The following is a 19,715-nucleotide window of genomic DNA, read 5'->3' on the forward strand; positions in this document are numbered from 1 at the left end:
AAGGGATATGACAAACATGTCATACTAAGCGGGCGCCATACTTTGCTTTCAAAGAAAATAAACAACTTTCTATTTTGGTTAGTTATTTAGTTTAATAGACAGAAAAACTACAAATTGTATATATTTATTAACAGAAAACGAAAAACAACGATGACTTGTAATATCAATGTACACAAGAAGGGTCAGAAAAATGATAAAAAATGTTATTATTAATCATTCGGGTCACTATAGCCGGATATGATTTCTTGAGAATCAATCATAATAAACGGTATGTCACTTTAAACGGAGTCATTATATCCAAACTTTCCTATAGAGAATTCAAAATGAAAACCAAACTTATCATTGCAATTACTTCATATTAAGCGGTTGGTCAATATAGGCGGAGTCATAATAAACGAGTTTCACTGTAGATTATTTATTATTATAGAATGTAATGAAACAATACAAATGAGAATTTTGAATGGAATTTTAGTAGAAAATAGAATCTGAAATGAATAGGCTTACCATCTGCGCATGCGTTTTGTGATACTGCCATAGAGTTAAAATACGCTGAACAACACAGTTTATTAAGAAAATACTAATTATACATTATTGATAATAAAAAGAAACGTACATTTTAATCGCACAAACATTACTAAATGTCAGTTGAATAATTAAAAGCAAAAAACGTTTACCTGCTAAGGGGGCTGGGGCAGATTGGGAATGAAGATTTGTTTTTTAATTTTTTATAAATACACAAGAGGCAAACAAACGATTGTTACTAATGAAAAAATACAAACAAACGACGATCAAACAATTACAATAATAAAAAAATCATGGGGTTGACCAATTAGCCAGACCTCATTAATTGTAACGGTGTAGTAAGAAATAAAGAGACGATACTCAAAAAAATTATAGAGAGGTTTCGACGAAAGTTTAAAAGTAACAAGGCATATATTTAAAAAGAACTTTAGGGTCACTACGAGAATAGTTTGAATGATATTAAACAAACAAGTCAATTAATAAAAATGGAAAAACTTTTTCGTTAAACAATACATTTAAATTGACGAATGTATTCTTTCGAATTCACTTGCTTTCTTGTGTTTTTCTTCTAATTAATAATTAAAGGGTAAGACACTGTAAGAAGTTGTAGCAGACCTACAGTTTGAAGTGGTTCAATCGATGGCCGATGACTTAACATGATGTAACTAATATGAGCTTGTTGGGCGCTTTATCTCTTAAACATAAATGAAAAGAAAACCGAATGGCATCAAGATTATGAATATTTGCTTAATGTATTGGAAACGGAGCACCGGAAATCTTTTGTCGAACAAACTAATTTCACTAAATTTTTCTAAGCTGAAAACTACTAAAGCATATTTTAAGCGACCCCTGACGTCACATGGCTCCAGGTAACTTGTCTATTCAACTCGTCGGTTACGCCATGCCAGTTCTTAATAAGAAATAAAAAAATAAAAAACTAAGTTTTGTCTTAAAATGATTGAATTTGAATAAGAAATTACTGAGCTCTTCACTATTGGTAAATTATTTATTTTTACATGAAACCTATAATATAAAATGAAAAGTATATTGTAAATAAAGCATGAAAACCAAACAAATTTTACAAAGTTGGAAAAATCTAAGAAGGAAAAACATATTTTATTCAGAAATCCGAAAAAATTATTTTGCCTTGGTCTGCTATTAGTTTTATTTGTTTATTCACTGGCATTGTGTGATGTAGTAGGTGTGCTACAATATATTGAAAATCGATGCATGCTATTTTTGTAAAAGGTAAAAAAGGTTTTTTTTTATAGCATTACATGTACCGTGAAAGTCAATATTTTTTAACCAAACTTTCAGGATAGATTTACATTTAAATAAGGTCAATTTTGTCTAAAGACGGTCGCTAGAGGGTATTAGTTTCCATGCTCACTACATTGTGCGTCGTCGACTCAAATTGTTTTCCAGATAATTTTTCCAATTTTTTTACCTACGTAAATTCTTTTAGACAAAACTGATCTTACATTAATATAGATCTACCCTGAAACTTTGGTCTAAATATTCAAAGGATACACTTCCATGATAGTAACAGTATACGTATTAGCTTCACACGAAATTGTAGACATCGACCTGCAAAATATTCTAGCACACCTAGTACCTACATCATCATGGACCAAAAATTTTGACCACATCGAACCTTCGTCCAGTACTTTCGATTTGAAAATACGTTTTGGTTCCATTTAGTGACGCTTTTATAAAATTTATTTATTTTTAATTTCTTACGTAAATTAACATTATTAAAATGCAAAAATATTGACATTGTAAATTTTATCACAATTATACGTATTCAAAACTACAAATATTGCTACAGTAAATAAAACAGTAAGTGTAAATAGAAATGTTTTAATGTAGAACTAGATTAGCACATACTATTATGTAATATGAACGATAGTACACACATGTATAAGTACTTACTACTAATTTTATTTCTTGTTTTTGAGTTAAAAACTATAATTAAATGAAAGTCTTGTTAATGTATAGAAAATCATTAATTTAATTCAAATTTAAATTTTTTCGCTTTCAAAATATTGTTATAATAAAAATCAAAGCCAAAATGAGGCCAACAACAATTCATTTCTATTTATCTGTATTATTAATTTCCTCCAAAAATACGAACAGTGTGCATACGCTTAATCAGTTTTTGCCCCCTTATAGGTAAAATGTTTGAAAATCCTGCTTTAGAAAAATGATGTACGTACTAGATAAAATGGTATGTTATGTAAATAGTTTTATCGATCGAGTCTTGACTCTTGTCCTATAATTTTTATATTGTTTGTTGTTTGATGTTTATGTAAGAAAATTACAATTATTATCTAAACGTTTTTTTTATAAACAATTGCTTCTATTATTTTTAATTTAAATAAACAGCGGTTTTGAGGACATTTAAATGATATAATGTTACAAAGGTTTCTTTTGTTATTAGGTATTTTTTGGTACATTTTTAACATATTTATCTTTGATTAGTATGCTTAGATTTGCAGATGATATAGCAGTATTAGCATCTAACAAGGAGGAGTTAGAGATAGTTTTAAATAAAATGGAAGCGGTATTGAAAAAACAGTATAGTCAGAAAATAAATAAAAGTAAAACAAAACTACTAGTATGCAAGGGAAGAACAAATAGGGAAAGAGCGAATATAAAAGTAGGAGACGAAAAGTTAGAAGAAATGGCCGATTTTAAGTATCTAGGAAGTCAGATAAGTCAGGAAGGAAGGAGTAGTAGGGATATAAAGCAGAGGATAACGCAGGGTCGAGTCGCCTTCAATAAAAAGAAGTCACTTCTATGCTCGCGAACGGTTAATTTAAAAATTCCAAAAGGATTGTTAAAGGATAAGGATACCGTGGATAGAGAAGGTTAGAAATGCTAGAGGTATTAAAAAGAAAAGGAGAACAGAAGATAGGAAAGATTGGAGGTACAGGTCCAACCAGTCTTAAGACTGACGACCTTATAATGATGATCTTTGATCCGAAAGCTTTGCCTAATCATTAATCCAACAACAAATTAAGTGTAATATTTCAGCATTATGTGCCACTAACACAAATGATTAGACAATCAAACATATTGATTTCAAAATTAATGCTAGAATGGATATTTCTTTTAACTTATCAAACTTAATTTTAACCAATAAAGAGAAAACGTTTTGAATAAAAACCTAATGTTATCAGTTAACAGCGATTTTCGAAGCAAGTGTTCTTTTGAATGCAAGTGAATTATTAGGTACCTCTAGTCGCATCAGTTTAATTTTACCGGCTTTGGATAAAAAAGGTAAAATTGCAAATATTTGCTTTATTATTTATTACTGGAACAATAAATCTACTAACTGGTGTACCTACCAGAAGGAAGAAAAAGATACCCTTATCTCTCTAGGCTAGTCGCAGGTAATGAACATTGCTGGTATTTTATGAATTTTGTGCATCTTTCTCTCTATTTAAAAATTTTGTGAAGTTTTTCTCTCTTTTATTACTATATTACCGAATGCTTTATGAAACTTGAATAAATTACAATTGCGTTGATATGTAACAAAAGTGAGACACTCTGCAAACTGTTTAAATAGAGAGAAAAATTCACAAATTTTATAAAGTGCTCGTTACCTGTGACTAGCCGAGAAAGATAAGGGTGTCTTCCTCTTTCTTGTGGGAGGTATACGGATTAGTAGATTTATTGATCCAAACCTGACATAAAAAGGCCTTGTCAGACACATATTAGAAACAGAAACAGGACTTAAGAGGAGTAGAGGTAGACCTAGATTATATTTGAGTATTTGATATTAATTCCAATTTGATACCCCCACGCGTTCCTAAGAAAGAGGATCTTGACAGACAGACACACGTAGAACGAAATGATTCTATAAGGGTTTGTTTTTTCCTCTTGAGATACGAAATTTTAAAAATAAGGTAACTGTGTCTTTCAAATAAAAACCTAATTCAAATGATAATCGTATTTCTGTCATTAAAAATAATACGTATATATCTAGGTATAATATACTCTTGATGCGGAAAATTTACGATATTTTAAATACCAGCCAACCTTTAAAGTTCACGTCTGCATAATAGCAAGCAGATTTTTTTCGTGGTTTAACAATTTAGCTTTTAGCGAAACAAATTACATTCATTGGACGTTTATGCATAAACAAAACCGACGTAGATTATATATAGAACTGTAAATACATTCAGTACCTACATATAAAGCTGTAAGCCGCAAGGTATTCCGTGAAAGGTAACAAAATAATACCGAAATACACAACCTGTGACGTGTTGCGGCTCGGTTAAATCGAGCGAGCGAGTTGCAAGACGACGTTATATAATGCACCGCAAATGCATAATACTGTTGAGAACGAACTGGGTAAGTAGGCCACAGTAGTAGTAGTAGGTAGTTGTTCGTTCTCTGTTATAAGTATCGTGAATAAATTGATAAAACAACCTGTCCGATGCAGAGCCTCGTTTAATAGTATAAGCATCAGGTTTTTTCCTTTCATGCTTTCATAAAAGAAAAATTCATCAGTTATAAGAAAGAACCTGCGCCCATTTCATCTGTATTTCACGGTCAAATCTATTACGATTATGAAAGAAAGACCTGTTCATCTTGTTACCTCTATGACCTATTGGGAAAATGATTTTACCCTTTTTTAAAGACCTGCTCTCAACAAAAACGAACAATAGGTCGTTTTTTTTAACATTTTTGGATCTCCTACCTACCTCAAAATATCACGTTTCGTGGTTTTCAATCGCTAATTTTTCATTGTGTTTAATTAATAATTATCAAATTTATTATCCATCTAATAGCTGTTTTGTACATGTAGGGGTAATGACCTCCCCCCGCGTCTATGTTTGGAATTCAGGATATAAGTGGATTTCAAAATCATGAAATAATAAAAATTGAAATGTAATGTTTCGTCTATTATTTTAGCAAAATATATGAACTCATGTTGGGCTAATAAAATTTTTCAATGACGAAAATACGTACAAACCAAAAATTGATGCTCAAGGGTGTAGCTAAGATTTTAACGAGTGGGTACAAATAATGACATTTACCTACAACGAAAACAAAAAATGAGGAAATTTTGAATGTAGGTTTCCGTGAAGAAGGGATTGTAAAAGGATTAGATATACGAATTAACGATTTAAATCGGATGGATTATTGACCAAATATGGAGAATTGGTCGACACATTGGTTGCATAAAAAAGCAACTCGAAATAACCGATGTTAGAGGGGGGATAGGGCATTCGTTTCCCTTAACTAACCCTTGTTACATAAAATTATCGTATAAAAGTGAAAAATCAAAATATCAGTGAAAAATTATAAGTACTCACCACTTACAGATGAAACGCAAAGGGTTAATTTCTTGCAAAATCTGAAACAAGAAACAATTATTAAAACTAAAAATTGCAGCTTTGCTATAAAAGTTAGACAAAAAATCTAAAATTATCTTAAAACATTAGTCGTTCTAAATACATATTTGTCATAATTTACAATATAGGTAGGTATATATTAAATAAATAGGCCATTGGCTGATATCGCTTAAGATATATAATTTTCGGGGTAGGAACAAAGTGGGACATAATGTAAACGCGACTTTGAAATGAGAATAATTCAGCTGTGTTTTAACATAAAAGTCAAGATATAACTGTCTAACAATGAAAAGGTGGAAATCATAAAAAAGCCACAACTACTATCGATGCTCTCTATCTGTGATACCATAATCCTGTTGGAATCAAGCATTAATAGTGTTAGTTCTTTGACCTGTTATAGGTTTCAATGTCTTTTCTGTAATTTAAAATATAGCACATATTTCATTCTTGGTTTTTACAATGTGGAATAAATGACCCTGTTAGGGAAAACTAAAATTATAGGCTCAATAAGGATTGATCTTTTTGTTATCTGTACAACGTGCTCCCATAATTGTTCTGGATAAAGATTACAATCTCATCGTTATCTAACGCGAACAACTTGTCCACTTTAAAAACATCCTACAGAATAGGTCCAGACTTGGAGCCACAATTGTAGATGTTGAGCTATTTTCTTCTTTTGGATTGATCTTTCCTTCTTATTTAAGGTCCATAAAGACCTTATTTTCAGATGGACTTTGCGGTAGTCACCGGCAATCCCATGAGTAATCTATAGAGGTGTTTCTTTTGTCTTCTATTTAAGCGTTTTTTGATTTGAGAACTCTGACCTCTCAATATAAACAGATAAGTCTAGGAGCTACTAGCTGAGGTATTGGGAGCAATTTTTCATTCTTTGCTTTGGCAAAGTGGCATCCCAGTCTTGGTTTGGAAGCATTCCTCTTTTGTTTCACCGCTAATCTTCATATATAAACTTTTTATGCATATTAACGATTAAATAAACGTTGTTTAAACATCTTTTTTTATTTTCATTAAAAGCTCATTCTGTCTATTCAAATTGCATAAAATTTTTTCGATTTTCTCAATGGAATTTTCATTGGAAAACACCTCTATTCTGTGAATTTCGTTGAAATCCTTGAAGTAGCTTTCGAAAAATCCGTAAAGTACTTACTTGTATATATACAAGAAATTTCTGCGATATATTGCAGGATAATCAGCGTAAAAGTTTTGCTTGTACCTGCGCACATTATACGTTTTCATGTTTTTCGCCTATTATCTTTACTGGTTCGCATGTGCTTAAGTATAAACGAAAACCGTAACTTTTATTCAAAGAACAAATGCTATTTATTTAACGTAACGACTTATTATGCTATTCACGTGTCGGACTTGGGAGACACCGATTTTGCCAACTAAATACATACATTACATTATTATATTATTATGTAACATTTCGTGTGCCGCAATATTTATATACTAATTGCTGCTGTCTTTCAAGAAATGCTAAATTATCTCGGGTATACATTGCGTTTTTATTACAGATTTAACAACTAAAATACACGCAACGGATACTATAATAAAAGAAAATATAATACTATTAATGTCCAACTAAATATGATAATTAGCTTCATGATTTCCGGGATTCAATTGCGCATATTTATTTATAAAAAACAAGTGAGGCTTTTTCTAAGAAGAACTATCGGGGCAAGATCAATTTGGTTTAAGAAGGAATAGAGAAACACAGGAGGCTTTACGGGTAACAATAGAGAAAACGATAGAAAATGGAAAGAGTGCATAAGTACACAGGATTTGTAGATTTAAAAAATGCTTTTGACAATGTTAAATGAGACAAGATGTTAAATATACTTAAAAATGTAGGGATGAGTTACAGATATAGAAGAGTGATACTTAGTTTGTATAAACAGCAACAGGCAGTTATAGAGATGTAAATATTGTAGCGAGCACGAACGTGTTTGTGTGCGATCGGGCATACCTGTGTGTGAGCGGCTTATCGATTCGCAGACTAGCCGCGGGCGCCTTTCTTCATGTGCACCGTATTTGTAAATGTGTGTGTCGTACCTGCACTCTGGGAAAGCAATTAAACAGTTCAAAGAAAAAGAAACTTTTCCGGACGGTTCGAGAAGGTTCCCGCACGGAAACAAAAGAGTATTTAAAGGAAGACACGATCGCCGAAAAGAGTAGAAATAAATTGAGAGCACGGCGCTGTACGGGTGCGAAACGTGGACGTTGGGTGAGGGGGGAAAAGAAAAAGTTAGAAGCGTTCGAAATGTGGTGCTACAGGCGAATGATGAGGATACCGTGGACAAAGAAGGTTAGAAATGAAGAGGTGAACAGGGAACTCTGCGGAAGTTAATGAAAATTTGGCGAGATAGGTTGGTAGGACACCTTCTCAGGCATGAAGGTCTAGTCGGAGACATATTAGAGGCCGAAACGGAAGTTAGGAGTGGTAGAGATAGACCTACATTAGATTACTGTTCACAAATAGTTACATACTATTAAAAACATGTAGTTAGAAAACTTTTAAACAATTAAATTTAGTAAAAACATATCTTTCGTTTCTTTTGGTGAGAAAACCCTATTTCCCCCTTCTGGTAAATAACTGTAAAAATATAACTGTAAAAAATATAAACGTAAATTTTTACCTTGAAATTGAATTATAAGCGTCATAGATGATTGATTGGCATTGTAAAAGAAACTGTAAAAAGTTGATAATGACGGTCCTAATTATAATGGACCTGCCTATTATCTGAAGGTAATTTTAAAGAATATTTAATTATCCTCCAGGTAATTTTCACCAGTTTAATGAGATGCTTGATAATGGCAAAAACAAATATAGAAATTGTTTGATTATGCAAATACGAAACAGCTAAATTATCAACTGCCACTTCAAAAATTCACATAAAACATAATTGATAGGAAACAAAGAATCCAAAAATATTTTTTTCAAAATTTTAGACATACAAATATATACCCGAATACAACTAAAAATTATCATTTAGAATAGACATTTAATATACTCAATAAAAATATTTATTTGTTCTTTTAAATAGCTAATAGAATTATCCGCTATTTTATGACGTTTAAATGTCAGCGATCGGTTAGAAACTTGTAAGCGTATTTGTATCTGCGTATGTAGATGTGTATTTCGTTAATTATTGACTATTTGAACTGTATGTTTATTTTGGATGCCGATTACTGTTAAAACTCAAGATCAGTTAGTTACGATTTTCCAGTTGCAAGTTTTTTTTAGCACAGACTCGATAATAATGAAAGGACAATGCTCGTAAGAGTTACATCATCATTATGTACCTACTTATTTCCAAATAAAAATTTAAATGTCCAAACATCCGCAAATATGTATAGTAATAAAAATGGAAATTATAAATAAAATAAACATTAAAGATTTAAAATAAAAAAAAATCAAAAAACCCCGACTACGTCAAATGGGAATTAAAACAAGATCTGGGTAGGTAAACATATAAAAGTAAATTAAAATCACCCAAACATGGAACAGGATTCACGTCTCCTTCTGCAACTATTTACCATATTTGGTTGGGTAATCTTGGTTTCATTTTTTAATTCACCTTTTCTGCATTATGATTTTTTAATTTTTTTTTTAATTTAAATATTTATTGACCATTATAATTTAACTATTAAATTTGAAAATCCATTCTAATTTTTTTCCACTATATAAGTTAAATCAAATTAATGAGAAAAATTTCTATTGCTGCTGTCATACCCTCGCCGGGAATAGAACCCGGGACCTTTGGCTTAACGCACTAAGTTGCGAGAGATGACAGTAGTAACAATGAGAAACCGTACTTTTAATTTCACAGATTTGAATTTTCAAATTAAAATTTAATATTAACCACTATAGGAATAATGTGTATTAAATTTAACCTTTCGTAAATTGCTCCCAACAACAGAAAACTCATTCCCACTGTGTTTTCTTTGGAGTAAAATGCTTTTGCCGGACGTATCATTGAATAAAATTAAAAATAATGACGAAAATTCACACGAATTTAACATACACGACCTATGAACATTTTGACTGTAGATATATCTAGAGTACCATACACGCAATGATACGCGGACACCCCTTCTTTTCTGCCCAAAATCGTGCATTTTTTATTTTTATTTTAATTAATATACCTGTTACCTACCACAATTATGCAGGAGGGCTCCGAACATATTTGTTTATATATTCAAAAATTTTAGTTAATTTTTAAGATGACTTAATTGAGTATTCTTTGTTTTCCTTACAAGGCACGGCATGCTACGATTCTAACTGTTTGTGAATAAATAACGAATTTTGACGTAATTTTGACGTGATTCATCCTAATTATTATAAATAAAATTATAAATGCAAAAAAAATATTGTTCCCGAGGAATAGAAAAAATTAATTTTATGTGGTCGATTTCACGCCTTAACTTCTCAATTGATCATTATAAAATTTTGTACATACATTATCGGGGGTACAAAAAAATACACAGGATACCTTTTATCCAGAAAAGAAATTTGGTAGAAAAGGATAGAAAAGCTAGGTTTATGTGGTCGTCGACGATCTTTGAAACGTATTTAGAACATGAACGCGAGTGAAGCCGCGAGTAAGATCTAGTAACTAATAATTCTGCTTTATTTCACAAAAATACTTTAAACTCCATAAATATGGTTATCGCATTTATTAGACAAAACGCGCTCGTCATTTTGTACATAAATAGGAACAATGTATTATATACTGTACAGTAATTACGCCTGTAGAAATAATTACTGAAATCAGTGAACAGTACGCCCTTGTTAATAATGAACTAGAATTACTATTGTCATGAGCATGACAAAACACTGCTCAATTTTCTTAACAAGTAAAACCAGACGATACTGGCTACTTAAATAATAGATCATAATGAGACCGTGAAAAAGAAAGTGAAGATTATATAAGTGACAGTGAAACGTCGCCGGTAATTGTACTTTCTTTGACCGATCACCAAGTTCAAAGCATCAGATCATGTGTTTATTGTCGTATGAAACAAACAATCGCCTGTTTTTAACGATAATGAACATTGTAAAAGGTCCTTTTTAAGACTATTGCGGTAATAATGTCTGAGCGTCCGTCGGACAATATGTGGTCAATTTGAATGTCAAATAAACATCGATCAGATAGCTTATTAGTATCAGATTTTGTTTTAATTTGTTTTAGCCAGTCTGTGATAGAAATCAATAATCAATAAATTTTTGTAGCATTACCAGAATTAGAATATTTACGAGATGAGGCTAATGTCCTAGAAACAGAAAATAATTTAAAAATACATAGTTACGGTCTTCCTCTAATTTTCCACCCTTAGTAATTCGAAAGAAAGTTATGAAAAATTAAAAAATGAGTAATTCTTGATTAAATTCACCAGGGTCTGTAATCTGTACCTATTATCACTGCCCACCATTGGTCTCTAAATCTAAACTCTGGTCCACCTGCTACCACAGCCTACCTCTAATAATTTCAAGACTCTAACTAACTCTTCTATTCCTACTACAACTGCTGCTCTGAATCTAACGATTTTTGACCTGAGAAATCTCTTTTCTTATTTCGCTAAAACGCTTGCCACCCTGTGCAATTTCAATGTTTTTCTATCCCTGTAGGCCTCAAGAACTATTAAAAATAGATAACAAGTTAAAAAATGACTATTGATATGAGAACCGTTAAGGGCTTTTGATAAAGACCCGGGAAAACGTCCATGACTTTAGGTGTACAACTTACTAGGGAGTGTAGCTTATTTCAGAAAATTCAGTGAATGTTGTCATCTCCTACCGTAACCTTATGATGCGAAGTACATTCGTAAAAAAAAAAACGAAATGTGTGCTGCGACACATAGTAGCAGTAAAACTTCAACGGACAAGTGGAAAAACGAATCGCAACAAAATTTTTACTTAAAGTTTTACGGGCAGATTGTTAATGTACTTGTCCAATTTGAAAACCTGCCCGTAAAACTTCAAGAAAAATTTTGTTGCGATTCGTTTTTCCACTTGTCCGTTGAAGTTTCACTTCTACTATGTGTCCCCCACACTTCGTTTTCACAGGTTTACTGCAAATTATGATCTGGTTTTCACACAGACCGCAAAAATAAGCAATGATGCCCAGCTGCGTGGAGAGCAGAGGTAAGAAAACAACAGCTGAGCACAGCACACGCCGCCGGGACTGTAGCAGACTCCCCGCTCTCCTCGCGGCTGCGCGATGTATTCATCTAATACAGCCGTTTCCCTCTCTCCGGCGCCGCCAGCCTTTCTCTCCCTCTGCCGCTGCCGCTTCTTACCGCGCTATATACCATCTACCCCCTCCACGCGACCGTAACACTATTTCATGACAGAAATACCCCGTCGTCGTTCACTTCAAAAATTAGTAAATAACAAACAAATTAAGAAAAGTACAACATCAAAACCACTTCTTGCTAACTAACCATTAATCACAATCATTATATTCAATTGTCCATAACCTTTGATTTCATTTTTTTGTGGAAAAATTTTATTCAGATTCTGGTTTAGAGTTGTTGATTCTGCAACTTTATTTCTAATTTCGACGAGTCCTTTTCGTGCTCAATACAAAGGAGGCTCCCATAGATGAAAAATTAATTCTTTATCTAGTAGTAGTACGAAATCCTCAGTTAATTTGTTTGATTTTAAGTTAACTTATAAATCTAACTGGAATATAACGTTAACTCCAGTAATTCTTAAAGTAAGAAAATTCATTTTTCATTTTATAAACACAAATCAGTTAATTATCATTGAAATTATTAAATTATCATAACATCTTTCGGCGAAGTTCAATTCCGTAAATGACACCGTTTTAGAATAGCCGCTTCTTACCGCGCTATATACCATCTACCCCCTCCACGCGACCGTAAGATTTAAAATAAAAAAAAATCAAAAAACCCCGACTACGTCAAATGGGAATTAAAACAAGATCTGGGTAGGTAAACATATAAAAGTAAATTAAAATCACCCAAACATGGAACAGGATTCACGTCTCCTTCTGCAACTATTTACCATATTTGGTTGGGTAATCTTGGTTTCATTTTTTAATTCACCTTTTCTGCATTATGATTATGAACTCATGTTGGGCTAATAAAATTTTTCAATGACGAAAATACGTACAAACCAAAAATTGATGCTCAAGGGTACAAATAATGACATTTACCTACAACGAAAACAAAAAATGAGGAAATTTTGAATGTAGGTTTCCGTGAAGAAGGGATTGTAAAAGGATTAGATATACGAATTAACGATTTAAATCGGATGGATTATTGACCAAATATGGAGAANTAAGTTAACTTATAAATCTAACTGGAATATAACGTTAACTCCAGTAATTCTTAAAGTAAGAAAATTCATTTTTCATTTTATAAACACAAATCAGTTAATTATCATTGAAATTATTAAATTATCATAACATCTTTCGGCGAAGTTCAATTCCGTAAATGACACCGTTTTAGAATAAATTTCCAGTTGACCATGAAGGTGTAATTTAGAGACAAAAAAAAATTAATCGTTGCATAAATTGAATAAGTATTGCTGAACTTGTGTTTTTTAAGAGCAATTAAGGCAATGCAATAGAGAAAACAAACATTTATATGCACTTATACATATAAATAAACGTTTGACGTAAGCAGCAGGCAATGAAGTAATAACACGCTTATATTTCCAGAAATCATGAAAAATAAGTTAAAAAAGAGAATATTCTTCATAGTACAAGTGGTAATACTAAAAGTATCTAAGCTGAACGTGGCGAATTCATCTTTGCAAGGTTCTTACTTCCGATCATATCCGTTATTTTTCCAGCTCGCTTTTTCCAGTGAGTCATTTTTTCGGCATTCCGAATTTTAAAATTCGCGTAAGAGAATGTTTGTATTTAATTAATATAATATTTTTTGGAGAATACCCTTTCATCCTACAACGCGACTTTTTAAGGAATTCCCCAATGTGATCCTCGTGTCTATAATATAGGCAAAAATTTGGATATCACTTTTTCATTAGTTTAACAGTTTTGTGAAGTCCTACTTAAAAAATCGAAATATAAAAGTCTAGTCGCGAAACATTATCTTTTTATATGACCGACTACTGAAAATATTAATAAAAAAATATAAAGCATCTATTTTAATCTACACATCGAAGATGCGATCAACATCATTAAAGTTAGTACATTTACAGGGATAGATAGGAGGCAAAAGATTAGTACGCTTAGATTTGCAGATATAGCAGTATTAGCATCTGGCAAGGAGGAGTAAATGATGAGGATGCCGTGGATTGAGAACATTAGAAATGAAGAGGTATTAGAAAGAATAGCAGAACAGAGGACTCTAAATATGCGAGATAGGTTGGTAGAATACCTTCTCAGGCATGAAGGTCTAGTTAGAGACATATTAGAGGCAGAAACAGGAGTTCAGAGGAATAAAGGTAGACTTGTTCGTAAATAGTTAAAAATGTGGGCTGTTCTAGTTTTAAGGAAGGATGGAAAAGAGAGGAGGTGCGTGTCCAACCAGTCTTGGGACTGACGACTTTATGATAATGAAAGCATATCTTATTCAGTAGCATTTTCTGTTTTGCCATTTGCATAATAGAATAAAAAAAACATTCAGATTCTTCCCCATAAAATTTGTACGTGCTTGCTTATACCATATAATCCTGCCAATCGTAATTTCTACGCGTGTAGCCTTGGATTATCATCATTATACCATTTAAGTTCACCAAAACGATCATAATTTGGAATACGAAATGAGACAATGCCTATATACTATCATATTTACTCTATGCCTAAACAATACGGGTATACCATTAAAAATAATGATTCCTCATGATGACAATGTGTCTCGTCTATTAATTTGTCTACGAATTCAAATTATGTGCATGACTAATTTTTTAACCATCAGCACTATATATTCACATTTAACTCTTGTTTCGGTGCTTTTATCCCAATTATTTAATCAACATCAATAAACCATTTGTTCAGTAACCAACAATCAGACAGTATATTAATTATATGGTAACTGGATTAGCGACTTTTAGGATAATATTAATCCATTGTTTTTATAAATGACTACAGTTTTTATCCATTTTCATCCACTTTTTCACTTTCTATGTCTTAAAATAGCATAAAAAATTGGAGATTTCGTGTTATAGAAGTTCAAGTTAAAGAAGCTCGACTATATGAGCTTAAAAAAAGACAGTTATTTTATTCGATTATGGTAACGTGCCTATGACGTAGTGGTTAGCTACGCCGGGATTCGCTTCAGCAAGTTAGATATCCGTATATTCAAATGGGCCTTGTTGGAGCATATGCAATCCTAAAATGTAGCATCATACTACAGATGGCGTTTACCGCGCCATTTGTGGTATTTTCTAAAACACGCTATTGAGACAGCAGGTAAAAGTTGGTCTGTGTTCTGTCGGAGCTGTTTGCGACGGGCTGATGAGATCCAAAAAGATCGAAATCGCGATCCGTGTCTGGCAGTTTCGACAGAATACAGACCACTTCGAATTATTTTATTATTTTTTTTGAAGTAGGGAATTAAGTTGAGAATAAAACCGAAAAGTGTAACGTCACGCACCACGTGTGACCCCTGGAGGATATGTCCAAAAGGAGTCATTTGAACAGGCTTTAGAATCTAACCTGTTAGTAGCAAACGATAATCTGAAAAAAAATATTTTGATTTTTAAGTCCTCTATGCAGGTTTGTATGGTGCAAGCGTAAAACTAAACCAATATTCTGCATTCGTCCGAAATAAGGTTGTATTTTTCTGGTGCTTACTTATACCATATAATCCTGGCAATCTAATTTCTTCGCTACTTAAAAAAAGACAGTTATTTCGATATTAAAAAACAGACACTTATATATTAGAGTTTTTAGTTATTAATGATTACTAAAATTAGCAATCCAATATTAGCGTCATCAAATTCTCGTTTGAGTTTTAACTTAATTTACGTTGTCTAAGTCATAAAAACGATTGATCAGTAACATTTTGAACAACATCGTTTATTGAGGAAATTCATTCATCTCTTTTTAAATTAATGATTTTTCAGTCAACTTACCTATCCTTACAATAAATTAGGTAGCTATCTATCAGATTTACTATACTGTGTTTTTGCAAGATTTCTTACTTCATTCTTAATTGCAGGAATCAATGTAACAGTTATTTGCTTGGGAAATTCGTTGATTATTTACTTTGCAACTCATTGATTTTTTAACCGACATCGTCATCATAAGGTTGTCAGTCCTAAGACTGGTTGGACACGTACCTCCGCTCTCTCCTATCCTGACCTAAACTTCGCATTTCCCTAAAACTAGAACAACCCACATCCTTAACTATAGGGTTGTTCGGAAAGTCATTTCGTTTTTTCCCGACAGAAGATTTAATTGTATTCTTTTGCACCCAACTTCACATTTAAGCCGTATAATTTTTATATGCTTTGAGAGCTCATATAGCAAGGCTTGTGTGTGAAAAATTCCAATTAATTCTACGCAGTAGTTTTTGGTTGGTGCCCTTTTAAATATGGAGAGCGATAAGCAGCATTTTCGACATATCTTACTGTTTTACTACAGAAAGGGTAAAAATGCTGTTCAAGCCAGAAAGAAATTGACTGATGTGTATGGAGAAGGTGTGTTGACAGTACGCCAGTGCCAGAACTGGTTCGCTAAATTTCGATCCGGCAATTTTGATGTCGAAGATGCACCACGTTCGGGAAGGCCGGTTGAAGCTGATAAAGACGCGATAAAGGCATTAGTTGATGTGAACCGGCGAATAACAACACGTGAGATCGGATTGAGGTTAAATTTATCAAATTCAACAGTTTATGACCACTTGAAAGGCCTGGGATTATCCTCGAAGCTCGATGTATGGGTTCCCCATGTTCTCACAGAGAGAAATCTGTGTCGCCGCATTGACGTCTGCGATTCGCTTCTCAAACGTCACGAAAATGATCCGTTTTTGAAGCGCATCATCACTGGGGACGAAAAATGGGTTGTATACAACAACGTCAAACGCAAGAGGTCATGGAGCAAAAAAGATGAACCGGCTCAAACCATTTCCAAAGCCGATATTCACCAAAAAAAGGGTGATGCTGTCTGTTTGGTGGGATTTTAAAGGAATCGTTTTTTTTGAGCTTTTACCGGATAACACAACGATTAATTCGGAAGTCTACTGTCATCAGCTGGACAAACTGAATGATGCACTTCAACAGAAAAGGTCAGAACTAATCAACAGGAAAGGTGTAGTGTTTCACCAAGACAACGCGAGACCTCACACAAGTTTGGTCACTCGCCAAAAGCTTTTACAGCTTGAATGGGATACAATGCTACACCCACCATATTCTCCAGACCTGGCACCATCGGATTATTATTTGTTCCGGTCACTCCAAAATTTTTTAGACGGTAAAACCTTCACCTCAAATGAGGAGGTCAAAAACCTCCTCGATCAGTTTTTTGCCAGCAAAGTCCAAAAATTTTATGAGCGTGGAATTATGCTACTACCAGAAAGATGGCAAAAGGTGTTGGACCAGAACGGTCAATATATAATTTAATAAAGTATTTGTTTATTATACGAAAACTGTCTTTCATTTCCACAAAAAAAAACGAAATGACTTTCCGAACAACCCTACATTTGAGAACAGTAATCTAACGTAGGTCTACCTCTACCCCTCCTAACTCCTTTTTCTGCCTCTAATATGTCTCCAACCTTATTTTAATCATCAATCGCTAAATGAATTGTTTAATTATTAATTTAGTCTTAATCGCAGGAATCAAGAAAACAATAATTTGTTGTACTAGAGAAATTTGTTGATCATCTACTTTTCCACTAATCGATTTTTTAATTAATCAACATACCTGATCTTATTTTAAGTTTTATCAATCGGTAAGTAAATTATTTAATAATTAATTAATTTAGGCTGTTATTATAGTGTCTGTTTGCAAGATTTAGTAGTCCTTTCTTAATTGCAGGAATCAAAGAAACGGTGAAGATGGTGGAAAAGGATGGTGGACGAGCGTATGCTTTCGTGTGCGACCTTGCTGACAGGGAGGACGTGTACAGAATGGCCGAAAAGACTAACAAAGAAGCCGGACAGGTAATGCTTAGCAAATCAATCGAATCGGCATGCTTACTGCGTCCGCGTCAATAAAAAATCATTACAATTTTCAACGTGTCTTCTGTGTGTGTGCACTTGACATACTGGCTCGTGCTGAAAACGTTGGGAATATTGATTGGCCGATAGGTATCAGCAAACATAACACGTCGAAATTTCTGACGCAATTTTATTAACCCTGATTAATATACGCATAAAAAACAACTATACATATGTTTATTGCTTTTGCAAACATTGTATCTACTTGTTCTTAGTAGTATACTAATTGCGTGGGTTTTTCAGTATCATTTGAAAAAAAAAACAATAAAAATTGTCAGGCCAATGATAATTAGTTATGTTTAAATTTCCTTATGCTTAGATTGCCATTGAATTAACCGAAGGACTGTAAAAATGCTTCCTAAGCGACAATATAACTTCGTCGTAATGTGACAAAGAAAATTTTACTTTACGTCATAATTTAAGATGATGAAACATTATAAAATATTGTAGGTAGGTACCTTTAAATTTTGCAATATTTAAGCTTTCATGACCAGAACGACGGCTTTAGGTTCGAATTTGAAGTATAATTGGGTGGATTAAAAAGAAATTGTTACTTTTAGTGTCATATTGATAAAACGGTTATGGTTAGGTTGGACTTCGATGGTAACCATTTTCCAGTTTCAACCTATTATCGATCTTAATTCATCTTCAGCTAACTTCTTACTGAAGATCGGCAAAGAACGGCAAAACGTTTGGGACAGGAAAATTCTAGGAACCACGGCTTTAGGTTGGGATTTAATGTATGATTGACATTTCAGGGTAGTTTTAATAAAAAAGGCGTAAGGTATTTAGTTTTGTTACAATTTAAACTATCTAAAACAGAGTTTGAAACTAATCGTATAGTAATTATTGATAACTGTTAGTTCTGCGGCTAAAAAAGTATAAATACGTATAAGTAATAATATTTAGTGTTCTCTGTGTAAAAATAAACAATGACATCTTATTGGAATAGTTAGTAATGGAAGAAAAGGAAGCCATATTTAAAATTTGTACAGAAGGTGACATTGCAAATAGGTGCTCACTCGGAGAGAAATTCTTTGCTGTTGATTATGATTATGAAGCTAACATTCAAACATAAAGACTCAGTAGGTATCTACTGACGAAGGTTACAAAAGATGCAGTTGTACAAATAAATTAAAATATGCGGTAATATAAGATCTAAATGATGGCCTAGATAGGGTGGGTGCAATCGAAAGAAGAGGTCTCCCCCACCACTGTACCATAACAATGGGGGTTAGATGATGACCCCCCACCCCCGAAGGGGTTGGTATTAGGGGTATCGGAAGAGGGTGGTCACCTGAGTAAAACCCCATAAAAAGTTTGCGGCGGTCTCACCCCCCGCGGTGAAGTGAATGATTCCGTGGTCGCGCTCTCTCTCTTCTGCTTATAGGAATGTGGCCTTTGTTTACGTCGTAACAATTATTATTTTTCACATCTCACATTTGAATAAGGTTTAGAAACTAGTACGAGGGTGGATTGATAAGTTTCCGGCCTAACCAAGAGATGACGCCACTAGGCCTACCTTGAGGTGACATTCTATAGTACCATCCTTGGATAGCTTGTAGCTATAGTTTCAGCCCGATCTCCTTGCTAGTGTAGGTTTGACAGCACGCTGAACAAGACGCCTCTGTGGTTTTCGTAAAAATGGAAAA

At 33.2% G+C, this 19,715-nt stretch overlaps 1 protein-coding gene and 1 long non-coding RNA gene across 2 annotated transcripts in view; one reads left to right on the forward strand and one right to left on the reverse strand.

Moving 5' to 3' along the window:
• Window positions 1–19,715, reverse strand: part of LOC112905606 — a 109,766-nt gene that overhangs the window by 46,021 nt on the left and 44,030 nt on the right. The window contains exon 2 of the long non-coding RNA XR_003231909.1: window positions 5,850–5,890. This is a non-coding gene — a long non-coding RNA (uncharacterized LOC112905606). The remainder of the gene's footprint in view (window positions 1–5,849; window positions 5,891–19,715) is intronic.
• Window positions 17,854–19,715, forward strand: part of LOC112905605 (short-chain dehydrogenase/reductase family 16C member 6-like) — a 35,475-nt gene continuing 33,613 nt past the window's right edge. The window contains exon 1 of the mRNA XM_025978318.1: window positions 17,854–18,006. Coding sequence (XP_025834103.1) covers window positions 17,902–18,006 — 105 coding nt within the window. The 5' untranslated portion in view covers window positions 17,854–17,901. The remainder of the gene's footprint in view (window positions 18,007–19,715) is intronic.

The sequence above is a fragment of the Agrilus planipennis genome, unplaced genomic scaffold (assembly GCF_000699045.2).
Source record: "Agrilus planipennis isolate EAB-ADULT unplaced genomic scaffold, Apla_2.0 scaffold224, whole genome shotgun sequence".
Taxonomy (NCBI): domain Eukaryota; kingdom Metazoa; phylum Arthropoda; class Insecta; order Coleoptera; family Buprestidae; genus Agrilus; species Agrilus planipennis.